Genomic DNA, 21,892 nt, shown 5'->3' with positions numbered 1-21,892 from the left:
CCTTCATCAAATGTAATGCTGTTTACAGCCTGATGCACCCAACACCATTGTCCACATAGCTTAACTCAGTGTTTATTGAAGTTTGAGGTTCACCGACAGTCTTTATGACAGCCTTGTGGTCATGTCTGCCTTGCTCAGCATTACAAAAATGAAAAAAAAAAAAAGAAATAGGAAGAAACATTCTTCCAGTAAAACTACGAAACACGAGAGCTGCACAAGCTCGATAATGATTGGGAAGAAACCACTGGAGGACAATTGTCAAGAAGTGACAGCTCAGATGTGTCACTGGGTACAGGTACTGGTTAGCTGCGTTGGTTAATGCATAGGCCCTCCTTTCAATCTTCATTAATACACTGGCAAGGAAACACATTGTGCACTGGGACACTATTCTAGGGCAATCACTTTTGAGGGTACTATCACTTTTGTGCGACTCAGCGCAGGACGCGTGCGAACATGCGGCTGAACGTGCTCCCGGCACTGTGCAAAGATGGCGAGCTTCGCAAAGCGCCAGATACGCTGTTGAGCATATAACACCAATGTGACCAGCGCCCAGTCAAGCATAATCTCGCACAATTGATTGTGTGCCCAAAAGAGATTGCTCAAGAATACTGCCCCTGCTATCAGAATGAGCCCACCAAGTCGGGACCTTTGGTTACACTACCTCCCATACCGGCCCAGTTTACTCAGCCAGACAGGTGTCCATGCCAAGTGCCGGGAGGAGCCAAAGAAAAGCTTTGCTTCAAGACGGGCAGATGCAAGGTACCATTCTCAGAGTCCAGGTAGGTTTTCCGATTTCCCTTGGACGAGTTTGTGAGCTTCTCGGTGAGCTCCATGTGCCGGACAATCTCGTCGCGGAATTCGGCGATGGTCCGACACAAGTCCAGCTCCAGATCTTCCGCGTCGAGCACGTCGAGGAGCTCCTCCAGCTGCGCTGGCGTAGAGTAGTAGAACGCCTCGTTGTTCTCCCCTTCCCTGAAACGCAAGTCCCAAGTTTTCACATTTACATGTTGCAAGGCAAGTCACCGAGTTAAGGGGTCTTGGAACCCCATAGTCAAAGCGATATATCAACACTCTTGACCGAAAATAAACTTTTGCTTTGCCAAGTTGGTTGATACTTGGTGGAGCCATTGTAGCACCCGTGGTGTCCGGTCTTCCATTCTTCGTGTGTTTTATTTGCGCTACAATGGCTTCCCAAAGACTCGAACAAATTTAACCTGGCTGTTAGGTTTCTGTTCAGTGAATGCTCTATGTTCAATTTGCCAGCCAAAACTAATTAACTCTAATGAGATTTCTTCACTTGATGTAAGAAGAAAGGAATTACACTTTGATTTCCTCTGCCAACAAATTAGCAAAACAGCAGCCCTTGACCCTTCATTGTATGTAACAGCTCTTGTAGCCCAATACGGTCATGTCACATTAATACGGACACCCCACAATACGGAAAAAATTATACGAACATTACGGACCAGTTGGTGGCCATGCATTTGTGCCTTGTTAATATAGACACTCGTAGTGCGCACTACAGGCGACCTTTTCGAGGACAAAATTAGAAAAGGCATACATTTTTGTCTCACTATTACAGACACTGCCTAGCATTGTAACGGAAACCGTGCGTAACGGGAGGGGGATAAGAAGTGGGGGTGCTACCTATGTCAGGAAAGCCGGACAGGGTACAAAACATATCTACATGGAATAGGCATCAATAAAGAGACTGAACACAGGGCTTACTCTATTTTGGCAAGAAGACTGACCACCCTCGATGAGTCAACAGAAAGTTCAATAAAACCCTAAACATGAAACATTTACAATTTACACACCTTCCTGCATTAGCACAGAAAGCTCAGTGCTGAGGATACCTTTCGTGATCATCAGTGCACGACAGAAGGTAATAAAACGTGCAAAGTATTCCTGAAATGGCTTGAAGTATTAAAAAACACAGTAGAAGTTATTGCTGCATGCCCATTCAATCAAAATATTACAAAGATATTTGATCCCTTGGCTAACAGTACTTGAAATAAGCAGTAAAAAGCATGGCCAATTCACAGCTTAGATACAAGATGCTTTTGCACATTTTTATCCTAAGGCTTCCATTTCGGACGCTACAACCCGTGGCAAATGATCACACACACACACACTGTTTTTGTGTTCAAGTTAACCACAACCACACTCGCATGTCGACTTAGCAGCCTTTAAAAAGCACCTAAGCAGACAATCTGCATCAGGTAGTTTTCAGATATGATTCAAGTCTAAGTACGTCACCTCCGAGACTTTTCAGCCCGCTGTGGGGGCCGCCTAATTTCAGAGGTGATAATGAGGAGAGCCGTGCAACAAGTTCCAATGAGAGGTAATGGCAACATTTTTTTTCTTTTTTTTCAGTTTCAGTATCAAAAACGTCCAACTTTGCAAGCTTTTAGAGACATGTCCACCCATATTTCAAACGAAAAATTTTGCATGCAGACCAGCTCTGTATATGAACTATCTAAAACTAGGCTCCTTATGCAGCCTAGAGACTTCTTTGGAGTTGGCCGTTAAGTAGCAACAAAGTCAGTATCAACAGACGAATCAGAAGCTGTGGATTCTTCAGTTGCACAGTCACACATTTCAATAGGACCACTGCAAGAACGTCAACCCGGCAAAATCGCAAAATGCAAGCTACTCACACAAAGATCCTTCGACACAGAAACCAGTACTTTCTGCCATGCCGATCGAGACCCAGGCATTCTTGTCGACTGAGCAGGCCTCCTTTTTCGATGTCTGATATACAGTCTGTGACCCCGGACACCTGCAAACATCATTGTACAAACAATGAAGCAGGCAAACATACAGAGAAACAAAGATCAAGGTGAAAGCAGATAAAGTGAACAAACAAACACGCGAACAAAATTTTATGGTAAAAGCTCACAGGTTGGTGCTGCAGAAAAAGTGTCAAGCAAATGAGATCTTTTGAAAATCGATAAGCCAAAGAAGGCTTCATTTCCCTTTAAAATTTACTTTTTCAAAAAAACTTCCTCCTCCCTGTGGATTTCTACAGAGCCTATTTAGTCAACCATTGTTCCAGTTTATCAGGTTGCAAGTTGATTATTTCACTATCATGCTGCCATCCGCTAGGCTACAGCCTAGCTCAACTATTAAAAAGATTCTCCCTGGTAAGGCAGGGGGGCCTGAAGTTCGTCTCCCAGACCAATGTCAATATTCCGCAAGAATTTTTCTCTTTTATTTCTGTTATTGTCTAGTCATACTCTCTACTGAGAGGGGGTATCCATGGTGGTCGGTGCACCAGCATGTGAGGCAGTATCAAAGGACAAAGATAAACAAAGGAGAGAATATCTATAGAACTTCACCCTTAAATAAAAAATTTCTGCAAAAAGCTTGCTTTTTCAGGAATTCACATTTCCTTAGCAGCCTTAAATGGCTATTAAATTAATGGGGAAAAGTGTTAAAAAAATAACATTTAGTTATCCAGGTGGTTTTATTATGTGTAAAAATATGAGAGATGGCTATCTATTATGTCATACGGCCAAGACGAACAGCATAGGTGCCTCATGTCCTGACAGGGAATTCGCTACCACAAGGTACTATCCTTGGGCCATGACTTTCGGAAGTACTTTCACTTCTGCGAGATTTTGCATGAGTAGTGCCAGGTGTCTATGGAACAGTGTTCCTGGCGCAGCAGTAAGCACGCTGCAACTGACAGACCTGGCAGCTGGGAAAATTGGTATTAATATATACTGTGCAGTGCTTAAAGTAGCATGCACACAAGAGGGAACAAATGGATGGCATGAGCCCAAAGTCAGTCAGCTGTCTATTTTGTCGACTGAAGAAGAATTTGTGTATGAGTAAAGCGTTCTTTGCTTGCACGGTTTTGGTGAGGTTGTTTGATAACCTTTTCTTTCTTTCTTTTTTTTTTTTGCTATCAGATATGTGTTTTTTTTTTGCCACCCGGTGGCACTTGAATGAGATGTTTTGGTTAAGTAACATGCCTTTCAGTGAAAACACAAACAAGTTTGCACTCATGACGTCCCCATTTCTTGTTTCTTGTCCGTGTGTTATTATTCTTGGCAAAGTGCCAAGAGTTCTTTCAGTAATGTATTTCTTGGAAGCACTTCACTTATTCTAATGTGTTCTTTCAGGCTTCAAATAAAGGTGGTCCCATTAACATCACCTAAATATAAGTACACTCCGGCAGCGTCAGAACACTGCTGCAGGAACTAGAAATGGAACCACAACCTGAGGTGTAGCTGCAGATCACAGTAGGCACAGAGCCGCTTTGGTAGGTACACTCAGCAACTACACAATGTAGACATAACCTTCGTATCCCATTTTTGTTCATCTGAATGTACTGCCTTTGTCCAGCCTTTATTTTTATAGTATAGGCATTATATTCTTTAAAATTTATAACCACGACCTCACTATAGTCATTTTCCTGCAAGATGTGCTCTCTAATCCTAATTGCACTCGCTTCGCTACCCATCGCAACTTACTTTTGCCTAGTATCCGTACTAATTATGGTTGATCCACTTTGCTTATTTCTTCAGTAACATTTTGGAATATTTTACACACTCATGTGTAATCCGTATCCTCCTCGCAAATGTTTAAGAAAAACGTGAAACAATTTCTCTTTTCTAAACTCTAAATAATCTTATCGGCCAGTGAACATTACTGATGCACATATACATGCATTTTTCTTTTGTAATATATATGCTCTCATTCGTTTTATTCGCTTTTTCTTGCTTTGTAGTTCTACTCATTTTACTTGCACAGGAAGTCCCGCTAACAGTGATTAAACCTCGGGACCTTCTTCTGTACGTGCACAACTATGTATCATTTCTAATGTACGTAATAAACTTGAATTGAATAGCAATCATAATTAAGCTCAACCGTCTTTTTCTTATGTAATTTTCAAACCTAAGGAAACTAACGCTCTTAGATCTAATTTACCACTGATGTGCCGAGCGATGTACCGTGTATTTCAATACAATAACGAAAAAAAATATATATATAAGAACTTTCTTTAGAACAACGAAGTTGAACTTAATATAAACAACATGTGTTTACTAAACCTTTTACAGTACTAGGTTTGAAATTTTAAGTATCTTATTTCAGGCAAGAAATCCAATTGCAGGCCAGCTGCTACCTGCAACAGTGTCGAAAGGGACATCTAACAAAGACCCTTAATGTCACAATATTACAGTACTTGCGCTGCAGTGGCTTCCCAAATGCATCCTGTTACCTTCCGCATTGGAATTCATTTTTCTTTTTTACTTTAGGCCTCTGCTACGGGAACCTAAACAACACCAGGAAACGTAAAGCCAATTAACATTCAAAATGAGAATAACTTTTGGGCACACTGGGACATCCCTGTGCAAAAACAATGAGCAAAAGAATGCTGCTGCTACCTAAAGAGCAGCAGTTATTTTCATGTAGCAAAGAAAGTCAGTTCACTACAAGGCTGCCTACTGTAACGACAACCTTTCCCTTCAATCAATGATAGATAGGTATCACAAGACTGCGTAAAAGTTGTATGGTGACAAAATTGGTTTCATTTAGTGGCTTCTGAGTACGCAAGATCTGCACAATGGTGCAAGCTTTTTCCATTTAAGATACCGAGTAACACCAAGCCCCTTTGTAAAAAAAGTTATTTGCTGCATTTTTTTTTACTGTACATGGTTTAGAACATTGCAACTTTTGATAGTCGAGATTTTAAGACTATAAATATTAACTCTCAAACCTTGATGAGATGCATAAAGCGAAACAAACCCGAACTCTCACCTCAATGCTCCATTAAAACCACAATGCTGTATAGATTGACAAGCACAATTAAATACAAGGTTAAAATACACAATGCTAACTGTTTTGCAAGATTTAATAGGTTGTGAAATGTTTTGCTCTCATAGTCCAAGGCCACACAAGTAAGACAAATTGACAATATAATGGTTTTTTTTTCTATTTTTTTTAATGCATTCTGAAGCCTGCTGTTACTTCTTCACAACATACCTACAAACTTCACCCAACATGAGCAGACAGTTTAAAATTACTTTTGCATGCGCCCCCATTGGAAAAGTTCTTATATGAACGTTTCGGTATTCCAAGTGTTCTTGTGCATGTAATTAGAATGGAACGAGAAACGACAGGTATAACATTAAGAGATAGAAGGAGCTTTTGTCAAAGTACAAGCAAAATGAGGGTCAGAAATTAAACGAGGAGGAAAGTCGGGCGGTTGGAGGGCAGTATGAACTACAAAGTTCATATTAGGTTAGGAACAAGGCAGGGAAGCACGCCATTGAATGTGTAGGGCAGATAACTGGTTGGTTCAATAGGGTTACAGTACGGGTGCCAAGTAAGGGGAAGCGCAGTCGTGGATGCCAGGGAATTAGGTGGCGCGACGAAGCTAGGAAATATGCAGGCACAGAATGGAGTAAGCAGATGCAAAACAGGGGCAGCTGGAAATCATCAGGCACGGGTCACGGATAGTCAATGGGCCTCTTCGGTTATCCCTCCATGACAGTCCCGGACTCCACGAGTCAGTTACTTCGGCCGATCAACTATGCAGCATCTTGGGCAGTCCGGGAGTGTCGGGTATGGATAATCGAAGAGGCCCAAGGTGTAATTCTTGTCAAACTGCCAGGACCTATAGTATAGTTTTGTTTCCATAGACTTATCGCAGCGTCTACTGGAGCAATTTTACAAGCATGTCTTAAAGTGGGAACTAAAGGTTTCCGGTGGAAAATGCAACATCAAGGCTGCTTGCATTCTGCATTTGTATCATCAGGGAGCCAGACACCCTACCCAGACGCTAAGGACGAAGCAGAGAGAGGCGAGTGGAAGGTGATGACGCCGTAGCAGCAACCACCTGGAAATGCGCACGCGTCCAGACGCAAAGATAAAAAGCAGCTGACAGGCGGGTGCAGCCCTTGTCAGGCCCAGAATCGCATCGTTTTTATCTTGTGTTTGCAGCTACTTAGAGAGTCAGAAAGTGCAACCGTGGCTAAAAAAATGGGTCCCCTGTCACCTTTCATGGACTGCTTGCAAGCACAATGGCCACGCAAAATGCCACAGAATACTGCTGCTTTTCACTCAACATGTAAGGGGAGCCCCTAGAAACTAAGCCACCAATGTCCAATATGACATGCTCAGAGCAATTTGCACCTCGCATTTTTACAAAACGTTGCAAAATGCTGCCAAGTCTGTTCTGGTCACAGACATGATGGAGTTCCCAATTTCAGTTTGCAAAGCAGGCCAAGTATGGTGATGATTCTTTCAATGCAACATTATCTCGCTGTGTAAGAACAACTGAAAGCCCACAGCACAACAGCTTGGGTAACTTATTGTCAATTTTGAAAGTTCATGAGCCATTAGTGTTTCACATGAAATGCTCCCATCTGCTACACCATTAACAAAAAAAAAAATCACTTCAAAGCTGTTTGGGAGATCAGGAACTTCCTCATGCAATAAACATTCAGTCCCATGACAACAACAAAAAAACCTATTATTTTTAATAGTAATAATGACATGGCCTCCTCACATCTGTGTCACACAATGAAAGTGATTTACAGCAAAAGCAGGCTTGGATTTCCTTGACAAGCTGGCAACTAGCCAGTTAGGCAAGTGGGGCCCTATTTGAGCACTATAAACCATTTCTGCACACACAGACACGACGTGGCTGATCCCGAAAGCTTAACAAAATGAAGGTGGGTCATTCTTTTAGAAACGTAAAACTACACAGCGCAGCATTAATTGAAGCCGTGAAAGCAAACACTAGGTCTAGCTAGTCACACACTACAAGCACTGCGAATACTTCGGTGTTTGTTTTACAGCAAGAAACTGTTCTGCCTGCTGCTATCGACCTCGTTTCGAGAGGTGTGATGCAGGAGCGTGCAACAAGCTCCTACAAACACAGTACAAAGAAGCAGTTCACTCGCAAGTTAAAAAGAACAAAGATGCGGATACAGCAGGTCCTGTAGAACCAATAAATTTGTTAAACTATGCTTGCTCTTACTATTCTAACACGGTATAAGCAGTTGTGTACTGTTTACCGTGCTTCTTAAACATTCTCTCACATGCGTACCATTGCACTCTGTGTTTGGAGAAAGTTGCGAGATGTCAAACAACACAGTCTGATGGTTAGGAAAATGCTATCGTACTCTTTTTGATATAACAGGACATCATCAGGACCTGCTTCAATTTCTTCGCAATCGTGACACCAATACTATCACAAAACTTGCATCACCTCACTAATAAAATATACTTTCCTGGTAATAATTATACTTTCACTTCGCAAAACTAATACTTTAGTTTTACTTCATTCAATGTTTGTCTTTTTGAGTGCATTTAATGAGTCGGCATTCTCAGATGTAAACATCCTCCGGCGAGGTTGCATTTGCCTGACCGGGGCCCTGCATCAGTCAGCTTATGTTTCTTTGTAGCTTACACAAATTCTTAGGTGGCTTTATAATTGAGAATGTGTTGTGTCTGCCTAGCCTTGCAACAGAAAAGAAGATGGTTAAATGACAAGTTAAATGGATGAGACATTGTGAAAGGCCAGCACTATGCAATTAAGCAGAATGCGTGCTCACAAAGTGAGCCATTTCCTGGGCAAACAAAGATGTCGCATCATTCAGACCTTACATGCGCTACTGCATACACCCTAGAAATTGCCCTCATCTTAATTTATCTACCTATGCATAAGAAGTACGTTAATGACACCCAATTTGTAGTGATTGCAGCATGTGTATAACCCAACCTGCGCAATGAAGGTAGCTTTCTCCACCTTTTGTACAGATTGTTGCAATCATGACGCAGCTGTTGCATAAAGTAACCAAATAAATTCCATCTACTCAATTTTCAAATGCACTAGCACTCGCATTGCCCGCTGCTGACGGCACACTGCACCCACTAAATATATATATATATATATATATATATATCTGCCTTTTCCAGCAAGCACAGATCAAATAATGCCCTCGCTAATGTCTGTCGTCATCAACAGCGTGATCGTGAACATATTGCACCTTCTACATCACTTTCAGTTCGTGAGACCTAAACATCTGTAGAATCTAGACAGCTCCCCTGAGACCTCTCACCAACAAACTAGCAAAATCCGAGAGGTCACCATCTCAGACACACACAAATGAAACTGCCACCGATTTTACACAGTTCGTGGGAAAGAATAAACAAGTTGGAAGGTTTCAAACACTCAGCAACATTGACAACACCTGCAGGCATCTTAAACCAACTGTCAAAAAATCATCCACGACACCCATGTCGGAAAAGCCTGCTCGGGGACACTCAACAAGCAATAAATGCGAATCAAAACGGGGGTTGGCCGGTTTCTAAGCATTGTGCAAAAAAGAAAGAAAAGAACTCGACACCAGCCCTCGCAAACACCTCACTTGAGCCATCAGCATCAACAGCTCATCGGCGTCAACACACACCGAATCAGGCACACATTTCAAATCGACTCTCGCAGCCGATCATCAGCAATTCACACGCGAAAAGGCGAAGCGGGGTGGGGACACCTTGCTGCGTCATTCTATATAATACCTGGTTGGCCTGACAGACGGTGCAGATCCAGTCTTCGGTGGGAACGTCCTCGAGAGGCGGGTCGAGGCAGGCCAGGTGATAGACGGCCGGGCAAGTCTCGCAGCACAGAAGGTCGCCCAGCTTGTGGCAAACTCGGCAGTGATCGTCGTGTTTGGCCACGCCTTCGCTGGTGATGTCCTCGCGCGCCTGCGCCGTGGTCAGGAACTGGTCGCACAGAAACTCGAGCACGTTCAGCTTGCTCGCCACCGCGGTGAACGGGTACTCGCATCGTTCGAGCGCGGCGAGCATGGGCCGGTACTCGGGGTCGCTCGTCAGGTACATGCGCAACACCGCGGGCCACGTCACCGCGTCCACCATGTACAGGTGCACATTGATGCTGTCCTTGAGGTCCTGCGGCCCGAACTGAGTGCCTGCCGCCTCCTCCTCGCGCAGGATGGCGCGCAGCAGCGCGATGTGCGCCTCGGACAGGAGCGCCGACTGCTCGTCCGACATCAGGGCGACGCAGAAGTCCTCGAATCGGAACGGCGTGAGCCGCAGAATGTTCCTGAAGTGCCGCAGCGTCTCGTAGATGCTCAGGGCGCGCATGATGTGGCACGTGGGCAGGATTAGGTCCTCCGAGCTCTTGGGCAGCGCCAGCGCAGGCAGCTCGCGCTCCTGCAGGAACACGGGGCTGTGCGCCCTCCGCGAGGACGAGGTCCATTTGCGCTTGGCGGGAGTCGAGCTCGAGATGGTGCTGTAACTGCTCTGCGAGTACACGCTCACGTCGTCCGACTCGTAGCTGGCCACCGAGCCGTCGTCGTCGTCTTCTTCGTCCTCGGCGCGCTGGTAGTCGCTCTCGTCGCCGCTGGACGGAGGGGGCTCCAAGTCATTGTCCTCCTCGTCGCCGCCTCCGAGGACGGTCTGAATGAAAGAACGAACCTTCTGCGATTTTTCGCGGAGCCTCTGCTTGAGCTGGGGCTGCGGCGTGCTGTTCTCGTACTGGCGCAAGTGAAGTCCCAGGCGCGAGCTCTGGGCGCTGGAGCCAGCGTACAGGTAGCGAGGCTTCTTGAGCAAGCTAGGCCTATGCGAGAGTACCGCCGACTTGGGCGGTCGCCCGCGGCCCCTACGGCCCCGCGAGGACATCGCAAGGACTCAGTATCGTCCTAAACCCGCTAGGGAAGCTTTCTTCGGCCCGGGGCGGGGCCGCTATTTACCTGGGGCTCGGTATTTTCCTGCAAACGGTCCATACTGGGCCTACATTTTGCGAGCCGCCATTACCGCCGCTGGGATCACGTGACCTATACATTGACAACGTCGTTTCGCCGTTTTTGCATCCGTGCTCGCTGTGGGTACCAGGTGTTCACACGCACCGTCCGAACGCACAAATCACACAACCACCATGCCGTTTGGCAAAATTGCGCGTCACACAGGCACAAAATCGATCAAGCGACCGCGACACACGGCTCTGTTGTTCGACATATTGCGTTACCCCTCTCGGCGCCAGGCTGGCTTCTGATTGGCCCAGACTGGCAGCCGCCATAGCCGTTTCAAAATGCGAAAGATCGTCGCACGAACTAATCTCCGCGTTTGCAGTGACGGCCGTACCTTCGGACCAGCCGTCAGAAGGAAAGGCTTTAATCAACCGGGCCGGAATTGCGATGCAAACGAGATCGGCCATTAAAAAAGCAATCCTTCTGGTATCCGAAAATAATGGCCACCTTAGCCAATCAGAGCGCGCCTTTCAAACAGGCGGGAAAACTCGCGCCACCTGTCAATGCGCTGACACAACTTCTCTTAGCTCTTTAAACATGGCTTCCGCGCCGGTGGCTTGCATGTACCGAGTTACGCCGATCTACGAAGAAATTAACGCCGTCGAACTCCCTAATTGCATGTACAGGGTGGCAAATGTGTACGGTGAAACGTGCGCCGCCAACGTCCCGAACGGCGGGGTAAGTGGCAGCTGCTGTGTCAACGTTAGCTAACGCTACCACGTTGGCAGCGGCTACGAATTGTGTTTACTTCCTGCATTCGCGTGTCTGCTATAACGTGCCTTATCTTCGTTGACGCGTGGTAATGTTTGCTGCGTAGATAGCCGGGAGTGACGAGAGGCGTCTCGCCCAGATCGTTGTATAAATAGCAGACCGTTTGTCTATAAATACATCCGCTTGAAGTGGGGGGGTTGTGAACACAGTTACCAGCTCGGACCACGTTTAGAGGACCCCGATGCAAGTAACGACGTTCCTTCGTTTACGATCTGCGGCTTTTTACCGGAAGCATCTGATAAAAGTTGTTTGACGTAACTTCAATTCAGCATGGTAGTTTAAGAAAATATTGACGAGATCACGTGTGTGCGTGCTTGTTTTTTTAAACTAGATGCCTATCGACGACGCGGGGGACATGGTAGCTGAGCTGGAACACCGGCAACAACAGCTGCTGGAGAGGTTGAACCATTTGAGGGAGCTGGTGGAGAGCGTCAAGGGCAAGCCACCTTCCAAACAGGCCAACCCTGGCGAAGCAGTTAGTTCGGTAAGCGTGACGGGACGTTGAACTTGTTCTAGCGCGGGCACGTGTTACACTGCAAACACGTTAGTTTAGTTTGCATGTACCACCTGCGACTATTGCATCATCTGTTGCCCACCGTGTCGAGATCGTTGTGTACAGATCGTATACAAGCAGGTTTTGTCACATCGCACTGCCTTTTACTCATAGGAAAATTGGTTTTTTTTTATTACTTCAATTATATAACGGGCATGGTTGCTCACGTGTACGTTCACGCTGTTGGGACATTTTGGTGAATTTTTTCATCTCCGTATGCATCCTCTTGCACGATAACATGGTAGGTAGTTTGGCGTAATCAGCTTCTCGGCACTGTAGCAGCTAGTAGTATAGTAACGCATTAAAAGTTAAGCCGCGTTGTTGGCTGATCGAGCGATCGGTCATTGAATTTGTTATCGCGCTGTAAGTATGCAGTATTGTACTCGCTTGTATTTCAAGACGCAAAAGCACAGATGAAAATTACTGTTTAAACTGCTGCAATACATTCCAATATGAGACGGACTGTGTGCTTACAGACTGGGAACCCTTTGTTAGCGCATGTTTTCTTAGTTATACTGATTGAGCATGCCATTAGATTGCCTGGTTGCCTGCATTTACTCTTTAATATGCACATTTATTTGCTCTTCGCCAGCTCCGATCATATATTGGTGTGACGCATATTCGTTGAGGGTAGACTGCTTCTGACATTCCAACCCAGTAGACAGTTCCTTGCGTAGTTTTCTCTGGTAACCTTAAGAACTTTTCCAGCATGAGAAACAGTATGAGAGATTTGATGCCAACTCGTATTATTGCCCAGTTTAATGCACATCTAGGACGAGAAGAAAAAAAGAATGCACTTCTTTGTATGGAGCACTCGACCAAAACATGCTGCAAATGTCTTGCTCATGTTTGAAACAAAGACAGCTCTTTACTTTTCAATTGTGTACGTGCCAGCTTCTTTGTTCAGTTTAATGCACCAAGCTCTATGAAGTATCACTTCATGTAACGTCGCTTGAGCAATCTAGTTGGATTGACCAGTCAACATTTAAACCCTCCTATGGCAAGTTCCTCCATGTAAAGCCATCGGGCACAGAAGTTAAACACGTTGAAATTTACTTGAAGTGAAGCTGTTAGTTAACAAATCAGGCTAGCTTGTATTTGGTAATGTAACTTCGTAGTACAGAAACAAAGGACAAGACCGAAGGGAAACGACATGCATAAGCACTAATTGTTAATTAAATGGCTATAAAGCTGCTCAACTGCACTGTGTTTTGCAACATAACGATTACATGCCTGCCTGGCACGTCACCCATGTGACTGCACGTTACACAGTTTCCTGTGTGCAATCACGTGAGTACCGAGTAATGCATGCATGCATTAAAATTGCCGGCAGTCAAAGTGGTCTCCACTGAGGCATCTCTAGCAGCCTTCGGGAAACCTTGTAACTAAACTCCATCAGTTAGTCAATGTCTTCCATGTTTTTTTTTTTTTTTACTACAGAAATAGAAGTGTAACAGAAATGCAACTTCATACATGCCAGCTACGACAGCAAGAAGTCACTGTGGACGCACGTACGGTGTTTCGTTTGCTTGATTGCAATGTTCCACGGTGCCAATTCACAAACGCCGATTGACTCAGGCAATCACAAACTGATGTACACGTCCAGATTATAATTTTATTTAAAATTCAGGGTTTGACGGAATCCCGTCTGGTCGGTGCTCCCATTTCTTAGTCGTATCTTTATGTACCGTGTACGGTCATCGAGCAAATCGCTCTATTCCCCACAGAAGCATCTTCAGAGGGTGTCTATTTTCTTACTGCAGTTGCTCCGCATCACTGAAACTTGAGTCTTCCCTAGGCAGTTGATCTTTTGTGCACATATATGTCTTGCTTATATGTTTGAGGAGTAAACTTGAACTCTTCAGCTCACTGCGTCATGCAGCATCACTGAAACGTGACAGTCTTACTGGCAAACCGCAGGCAACGGTGCCAGCAAGAGTGGTGATGCCAGTCGGCAAGAGAAGCAACTCCCTCGTGGACATCGTAGTGAGCGCATCGCCCGATCACCCTCCGTGGAGCCTCTGGCCACTGCGTCGTCTGCTGTCGCAGCATATGCGGGTGCTGTTCGCATGCCACACGCATTCTTCCGTGGGCACCCTGCCTGCGCACCTCTCCTTCCTGGCCGCCGGTGCCGACGGTGGACCTTGGGCGGAATCGCGCATGTCTCATGACCTCGCCCTCACTCTGGTCTGGAAGCAGGGTGAGCTGGCCTTGTAACTTGTTGGACGCTCAAACAATGCAGCGTCCTTTCTTTTTTTAGGCAGAATGGTAGACCATGTCTTTGACTTTAACCGGGGTGATATGGTACAAAATAAAAGTGGCATTTAAAAAAATGATTTTCAAATTTCGACGATTTTAATAAACCGCTTACGCTTGAATGAAATCTTGAACTATAACTTCACTTTGTACGAAAGTCGCCCCGAAAGAAAGCGAAAAGCGAAGTCAGTAGCCACCGAGTTTTAGCATCCTCCCATTTTAATGTATCTTGAATAAATAAATTCTAGACTGCAGGTATTCTGGGCCGTTTTTGTGATATTTCCACTCAAATTTGCTTTTCTTATGAAGTGAAATAACATATGGTTAGAGTTCACGTGTTCTTTACTGGGGGAAAAAAAATTTTGTAATCAAGAACTGTACCAATTTGTGGCTAAGCATGCTCAAATATGAGAAGGGAGCAAATTGCGCTTTGTCCAAATGGTGTGAGCATTGTACGCTGTGGGGCTAGACATTGTTTTCCAAGACACAGTGGTACGTACACGTTCAGTCACTGTATTAAATCGTGATTGCTGTCAGTCGCGCACCATTTTTCTTTTTTAATCTTTATTTAGAAGCGATGGCTTGGAAGCAGCAGGTTTTCATGTTTTTAACTTACTGTCATATTTTGTTGAAATGTCATTACATTATTTATTTTCTATGTGATCACACGTGAATGCATCAATTAGACTAAATTCGCTTGTGGCATGCTCCAAACTTAAATGCGATAGCATTAAGGGCCTCGTGTTGCAGAAAATTCGGTGTCAGTGCCGGCAGCGATGTCCATATGATAAAAATCATCCCGATCCACGCAGGCCCTGTGTGTGGCGCATAGGTGTTGCTGAACTAATTGCATTTCTCAAAGTAAAATGCATCAGAAAATTCGTAAAGTATGGCTTACGCGCAACCTGCAGACGTGATAGTATCGGATTGTAATATGAATATATGAGAAAGCATAATTCTGTTATGGAGAAACTCAAACACGAACCCCTTTTCCAGCTGAAAAAAAAAAAAAAGGAAAAGCCAGGAAGCTTGACTTCGTGCATAGCGTTCGCGGCCTGCGTTTCCAGGAGAACATTACGGTTACATAAGCTGCAGTTTCCGGGAAGCGTGGGAATCATAGAATGTGACAGATTGAAGCGTGACTTAACTTTGACGAACACGTGCCTGTTCTCTTTTGCTTGGCATGCGCATGCATGACAAGAGGGTATGTATGTACGATTCTATCCTTCCATTAAACATTTATGAGTGTAGCGCTTGTCTTTGTCCACCTTTCTTGTCTCTGTGGTTTGTATCGCGCTAAGTTACTATTTCAGTTGTGAGAAAGTCTGGGATCTTTGAATCCTGTCACGTTCCATTCTTGAAGGTGAAGCTTAAGTGTCTTCCAAATTTTAAGACTTTTCTAGTACCTTAGAAAAGATATGCAACATTGTTCGTCACTCATTTTACGTTGTTGCTTGTGATGAAATGTTCAGCTTCAAACATCCTTACGTAGCGTGTGTAAACCCTACTCATTCATTGGCATAATTTCTTACAAATACAAATGCACTTATACCTCATATGTGACTGTGAATGTCAGTGAGTTCCAGTGAATGGGGCGGACGTTAGTGAAGACCAGAAAATAAATAATATTTACAAACATGAGCGTGTGCCTACTAAATTTGCTGTGCTATCTGGCCATCATAGTTTTGTGGCAACTTTGGCTCAAGTTGGATGGCAGTTTGACATTAATTCCGCAACTTGTGGCACAACGAAGCAAGGACAACGAAAACGTAGGAGGGCAGTAGCTAGAGTAAAGCAAGGTTGTGCTTCTCTGTGGTTCTCCGCTACAAACACAGAACACTGCGAGCTGACGAGGTTTTAGTACAGAGATTATTGTGAGAATGCCACAGTTGTCAATCTGCACACAAGAAAGCAGCCTTACTAAAGTTTGTATGCATACACCGAATTTAAAATATTCTGGGGAAAAAAAGTGTTCAGCGTTCTCAAACTACACAGTGGACTATGAGGGACGCAGTACTGCTGGGGCTCCATATTCATTTCAACCATTGGGTATTCTTAACATGCACCTAAAGCTGGGTAGAGGAGTCTTTTTGCATTCCACCTCTTTCGGAACACACATGAATAAAATCGCTGTGGAGGGAAAGCAACTGGGGTTGAGGCATCAAATGGTTGGGCGCGGCGCAAGCACCATTTGTCTACAGTGAACGAACTAGCCAGCAAAAAAGGGTTTATATTAGTGTGTGTACTTAAGTTATTTTTCTTGGTTCACCCAACAGGCACTCTCACTTTATAATTGTGACCACCCTACAATCGTATGAATACGGTGAGTTCAAGGCTGTATTGGTGATTCTTAGCCTTTTCTTCTTTGCAGTGGACCAGAACTGTGAGGTCATGGTGAGCCCTGTGCTCCAGGCGGCCATAGTGGGAGAGGTTAACCTCATCAGGTGAGTAGAATGCGCTTGGAGCGATTCAAAGAGGGCAGCCATTAACACTGGCTCATGTCTCTGGCTTCAGTTTATTAATTTTACCAAGTCATATAGGAGGAAGTCCCTGAGCACCGAGCTCTACGGTGCGGGGTCTCACCGGCTCTGTGGAGCACAGCACACAGTGGTGCAGTCGGGAAGGGCATTTATTGCACCTTCTATACAATGAACCAACGTGTCCGATGTGCCCAGGCATCGACGCCCGAGTACCCTAAGATTCCTGCAAACATCAACACCCAAGTCATTCATGGGTGCAGTTTCACACATGGAGTTATTGTGGTCGCCCGTGACAGTGCCCTTCTCCAAAGTCGCACGTGAAGCCCCCCACGGGCTCATCTCCCAGAGGGCTCCAACGAGTGCCCCATAAGTGTGCAGGACACCATCCCGAATCCGACGAGAGAAAAGCAAGTTCGAATTCCTGCGCCGGAGTTATCTTGGTGCCAGGTGGTGCTAGCATCGGGACACTCGCACCACCTGTTGTCACAATTGTAACCTACGACCCCTACTCCCCAACCATTAAAATGTCGTGCGGAGATGCTGTGCAGAGCAGACAAACATCAGGGGACGTAAGAATCAAGAGTCCCCACAACATTTATGGAGTATTTATGCTGAGTAGAAGGCTTGAATATTCAGTGTTAATTTTATTAAGTCATCACTATGTAAATCGGAAAATATGTCAGCAGTTAAGTATCTCGTAAAATGCAAAATAATGGCAACATTACTAAAGCGTTCCAAACTAGAATATCCTGTGCTCTACATCAGCAGGTAGCTAATTAGCAGAAATCAATATAATGAAATCAAGACTATGGAGACATCTAATTGAAGTTTATTCCCAAACGACAGTGCTCGCAAGTACACAGTTTGCTTTTCATAGTCTGCTCCATAGGTGAGAGGAAATTGCTGTGGGCTGCAAATCTGGTTTAATTTGTTTTAATGAGAGCAGTACTTGCTTGTTTGCTTGTACTTTTGTAAAAGGCTCGAAGTCTGGTGGAATGGATAGTGCACAATGTGCATTATCCACTTAAATAATAATTTGTTCAACCAGCTCTTGCTCTTCATGTTGTTTAGCTATGGGAAAAAATTGTTAGCTTTCTTTCAAGCCACATCGTAATTGCTAATATGGGACAAACGGTGAGCTTGGTTTAGCATTTATGCCGTTACCTTGCCACAGCAAAGGGAAAGGTTCCTCCTCTTCAATGTTTCGTGTTTTCCAACAACCACTTTTCTGTTTCATAAATCATTTTCGATGCAACGGCGTTGCAGGTACCTTGGACGGCTACTGAACCCTTCATACGAGTCGGGAGATGCGGCAACGGCTACGGAGGTGGACCATTGGCTTTCGTTGGCTCACCATGGCATCATCCACGGGAAGAACAAAGAGCAGCAGGCCGCTCTCAAGGCTCTCAACGCGCAGCTCGGCAGGACGCCCTACGTCCTGGGGTCGGTGCCAGGCCTCGCCGACATCGCCCTGTGGAGCGCTCTGCTGCAAGCCAACCTTGCGTGTGGGGCACCCAGCAATGTGAAGAAGTGGTTGAAGGCCCTCAGCACGAACCCGATCTTCGCACTGCCCAAAGGGTGCTGCGTCCTAAGTGATCTATGAATGAATTCAAATAGTGGAAACGTTAGGAACAGAAACTTTACTTCGTCATTTACATTTGGGTATCATGTGTTTGGGTACTATTGTGGTTCAATTTAGGTGTAATCCGTGTGCTATTAATTAAAGGGTAGTAGTAATGGTTTACTGACAGTTCGGTGGTAATGAAAGCCTTTTTTGTGTGTATTGCAAGTACAGTGAAGGAATTGGCAAATGGGTTGAACCTGAAAAGACTTGCGTTTGAATTAGAATTTCTCATTTTCTCTCTGGCCTTCAACGGTAACATAATATGTATTAGTTGGCTTTTGTGTTCAATTCCTCCATCCACTATTGTCGCTCAAATTGTATTATGTGGGCCCAGTGCTGCAGTATTGTTTTTTTTTTTTCTTCATCATCCTAACTTGAACAGCAACATAACACACATGAATAGGTTAAGGTGCTGCAACACTTCCACGCAGTGCTGCTGAGGAAATTTCATTGCGAATGTTGACAGCAAAAACACACAAGGCACTGCTCTGTGTCCCGTCGCGTGTGGCAGAAGAAGCTATCTTGAAATAAACAGTCAATTCTGAAATACAATGTTGAAGTGTTATAGGTGTGTAGTGGTCTGGGGCTCTAATCTTGGTGGACCACTTTTGAGAGCATCACTTTCAGTCAGCATGGAAAGTGAATGTGAGCGGAAGAGCGGTGTACCTTCCATCGACATTGTTTTCACATTGCATAGTTCCCAAGTGCATTGACGGGAAGCCTGTCGCTCAAATGGGGCATGGCACTGGACTTCCTGTTGTTCAAAAGTGCAAGCATCCTTGAATGTGGCAAGAAGGAATTCGGACCCCGAAATGCCGAAATATGGCTTTGAAGTGCTGATGTCGGCTTGGTGAATGTCTCATTTCAGCTAGACTGAAGTTAGGATGGCAGCAGCTGAAAAGGTGGGTCACAGTATGTGTGCGGCTTATTTTTTTTTTCCTTTGTTCGGAACACTTCACTTGTGGATTTAAATGCAATAAAAGGTGAGGCTTGCTGTCCTAATGTGCTCGACCAGCCTCTTCAGAGGGAATAATCAGGCAAGCGCTTACTCCAACAGTCTGAGCACTGTTACAGGCTGATGCATTCTGTGGCAAAGACTGCCGCATGATGATTAAAGTTTGTGCCCTGAATGATGGGCACTGTCAGTTGGGAAGCGAGTACTCAATCATAGCTTCATCGCTCCCACTAATGCTGCCGCATTTGCATTAACGTAATATGAGGAGGGGGGGGGGAGGTGCCTTCCCTCGGCTCCAAAAATGGTTAAGTACTGTGACTACAATGCAAACTAACGATGCGAAGCACAGCTGTAGTCGTCTTGCACATTTAACAGTTAAGCACAGCGTGATCCGCAACTCTGGTGTGCACTGAGCAACACCACCTGTGCAAAGTAATCAACATTGTATTGCACTGTACTGTAGACAGTGCTTGAGACTTTCACTTCCTCATGTGCCCACACCCCCTCCTGCAGATGTACAGTATGGTTAAATCTTAAAGGCAACACTACATAAATGCATTGGTAAAGCTAATAATGTTATGGAGCAAGCGTGTGGCCACAGATAAGTTGATCGTGAACAAGAAAGAACACTTGGTTGGAAAGCACTTTCGATTAGTTTTGGCAGTCGTGTGGTCCTAGATTGCAAATAACTTGCAAGTAAACTTTTTTTTTAACCTGTGTGTTATTTTCACTCAGTCACTATAAGCAGCAATAGTTAATTGACTTTACTGGACAAACAATTGCAGCAGATCCGTTGCACTTGTTCGAACCTATGCTCAAGTTCTCTTGAATCTTTTCGCTTCAGTGCTGTGCAAGGTGTGTGCACGTGCATTTTATTTCCAACTTGGTGTTTGCACCTTTTGCTTGAATGGAAACGCAACTTCACGTAGCCTCGTATGGCATGTGCCGTGGATGCAGTGATGACTCGCAGGCGAGTGCGAAGAGGTGTATGTAAAGTGCTCAATGCGGACAATTCCAAAACTGCCCCGATGCATTGTTTTATTTCCAGTTTCATCTGCATTTGTAACACTGGCTTAGTTCACACTCCAAAATGTGCACTTGGAACTTCTTCATGCTTACGAACCAGCTACTGAGCGGTTACATGTCGCACGTACGTGAAAGGCGTTCATTGCTGTTCGCTTTCCGCTTTATAAGCACTGTACAGAGAAGTCTGAGATATAGCGATTCATGTTTAGTGTTTCATCCCCTATCATGAAAATTTCACCAGGCACCCCACCTCCCTGACGCTATTGCGGATACCTCCTGCTAAGTTTATAAGTACGTTGTAAACGTCCTTTCTCCTGCAAATAATGTTCATGCTTCTCCATCTCCATGCCACAGCTCTTTCAGCCCCCCCCCCCCCCTTGCTACGTCTGCTTGGTGAGACGTCATTGCTATACATGGAGGAAAACTCACAACAGCTAGTTCCAAATGGCTATGCCCGAGCAACCGTGGTGCAGTAGCACATCATCATGATTATCAGGATTGCACAATAGCGGTTCACATTCAAAGCTTAAACATTATTGCACATCAAAGAAAATTGGGACTTGTTCACATTTTCTGATTTATGTCTTGCCATGGAGAACAAATTTTTGCAGAAAATAAGCAAGGATGTGAAAAGCGAGTCAAAGCAATTGTGTTAATTAGCAGTAATTGGTTTGCTGAACTATCCACAGCTGAAAACACCCTCCAGCATATGTGTTAAGTTTACGGGGCTTAAAACTTATAGGGTACCAAATTCAACAAATCGCGAATGATGCATTAGGCTTTCTGGGGCTAATTGATGCCCTCAAGGACTCCGTGTCATGTACAGGTGCAAGGATCGGCCCATTTCACTATTACACTGTCTTTGGTATTGGCCTGCTTTACTTGAAAAGAAACCAACAGATTGGGATACCGAGAAGCGGGATGTGGAAAGTAGGCAGACAAAGTTTCGTTTTAGAAAGAATGTCTCGTGTGATGGGTTGCGCAAATGTCTGTTAATGGTCTTTACAATACCTCGCCGACGATCACAGCCAAGACAAAATGCCAATGTCCACACACTTACGTTCGTATAAGGTTAAGAGGACTCTGTGCAAGTTACCTTTACGATGCCAAGAGGTTGGCATTTCTGTAAGGCTCATCCATCCAGTGGTTGAGCTCGCTGCACTTTGTGGTACGGAATTTGGGTAAAAAGATAGAAAAGTATCGAGTTGTGCTCGGAACATAATTATGAATATGAGACAGCATGCTTTCTCAAGCTATAGATACTTGACAAGAAAAGGTGCACACAGATACAGAGTAGGGTGCTGTTTCTAAAGGATCTTCTATATTAACAATTAGGCATCAAAATCAAATTTTAGAAATACCATCATTACCAAATGTAATGAGTGACATTAGTGAGTCGTTAATTTGCACTTTGACAACAGATGGGCACGTGAGTAA

The 21,892-nt window shown here is 44.7% G+C and overlaps 2 protein-coding genes across 2 annotated transcripts in view; one reads left to right on the top strand and one right to left on the bottom strand.

Moving 5' to 3' along the window:
- The window catches only part of E(bx) (nucleosome-remodeling factor subunit NURF301 E(bx)), a 54,643-nt gene extending 43,230 nt beyond the window's left edge, over positions 1–11,413 (bottom strand). The window contains exons 1-3 of the mRNA XM_050173897.3: positions 9,541–11,413; positions 2,661–2,782; positions 764–972 (exon numbers count right to left, since the gene is read on the bottom strand). Coding sequence (XP_050029854.2) covers positions 764–972; positions 2,661–2,782; positions 9,541–10,662 — 1,453 coding nt within the window. The 5' untranslated portion in view covers positions 10,663–11,413. The remainder of the gene's footprint in view (positions 1–763; positions 973–2,660; positions 2,783–9,540) is intronic.
- AIMP2 (aaRS-interacting multifunctional protein 2) lies at positions 626–19,026 on the top strand. Its single transcript, XM_072284131.1, has 7 exons — positions 626–779; positions 9,557–10,135; positions 10,319–10,572; positions 11,893–12,045; positions 14,035–14,314; positions 16,742–16,814; positions 18,117–19,026. The coding sequence occupies exons 1-7, from the start codon at positions 626–628 to the stop codon at positions 18,451–18,453; spliced, it is 1,830 nt and encodes a 609-aa protein (XP_072140232.1). The 3' UTR covers positions 18,454–19,026.
- The last annotated feature ends 2,866 nt before the right edge of the window (positions 19,027–21,892 follow it).

Source organism: Dermacentor andersoni, chromosome 8, assembly GCF_023375885.2.
Source record: "Dermacentor andersoni chromosome 8, qqDerAnde1_hic_scaffold, whole genome shotgun sequence".
NCBI classification, from domain to species: Eukaryota; Metazoa; Arthropoda; class Arachnida; order Ixodida; family Ixodidae; genus Dermacentor; species Dermacentor andersoni.
Note: the sequence above shows the minus strand (reverse complement) of the source record. Positions and strands in the feature narration are given on the sequence as shown.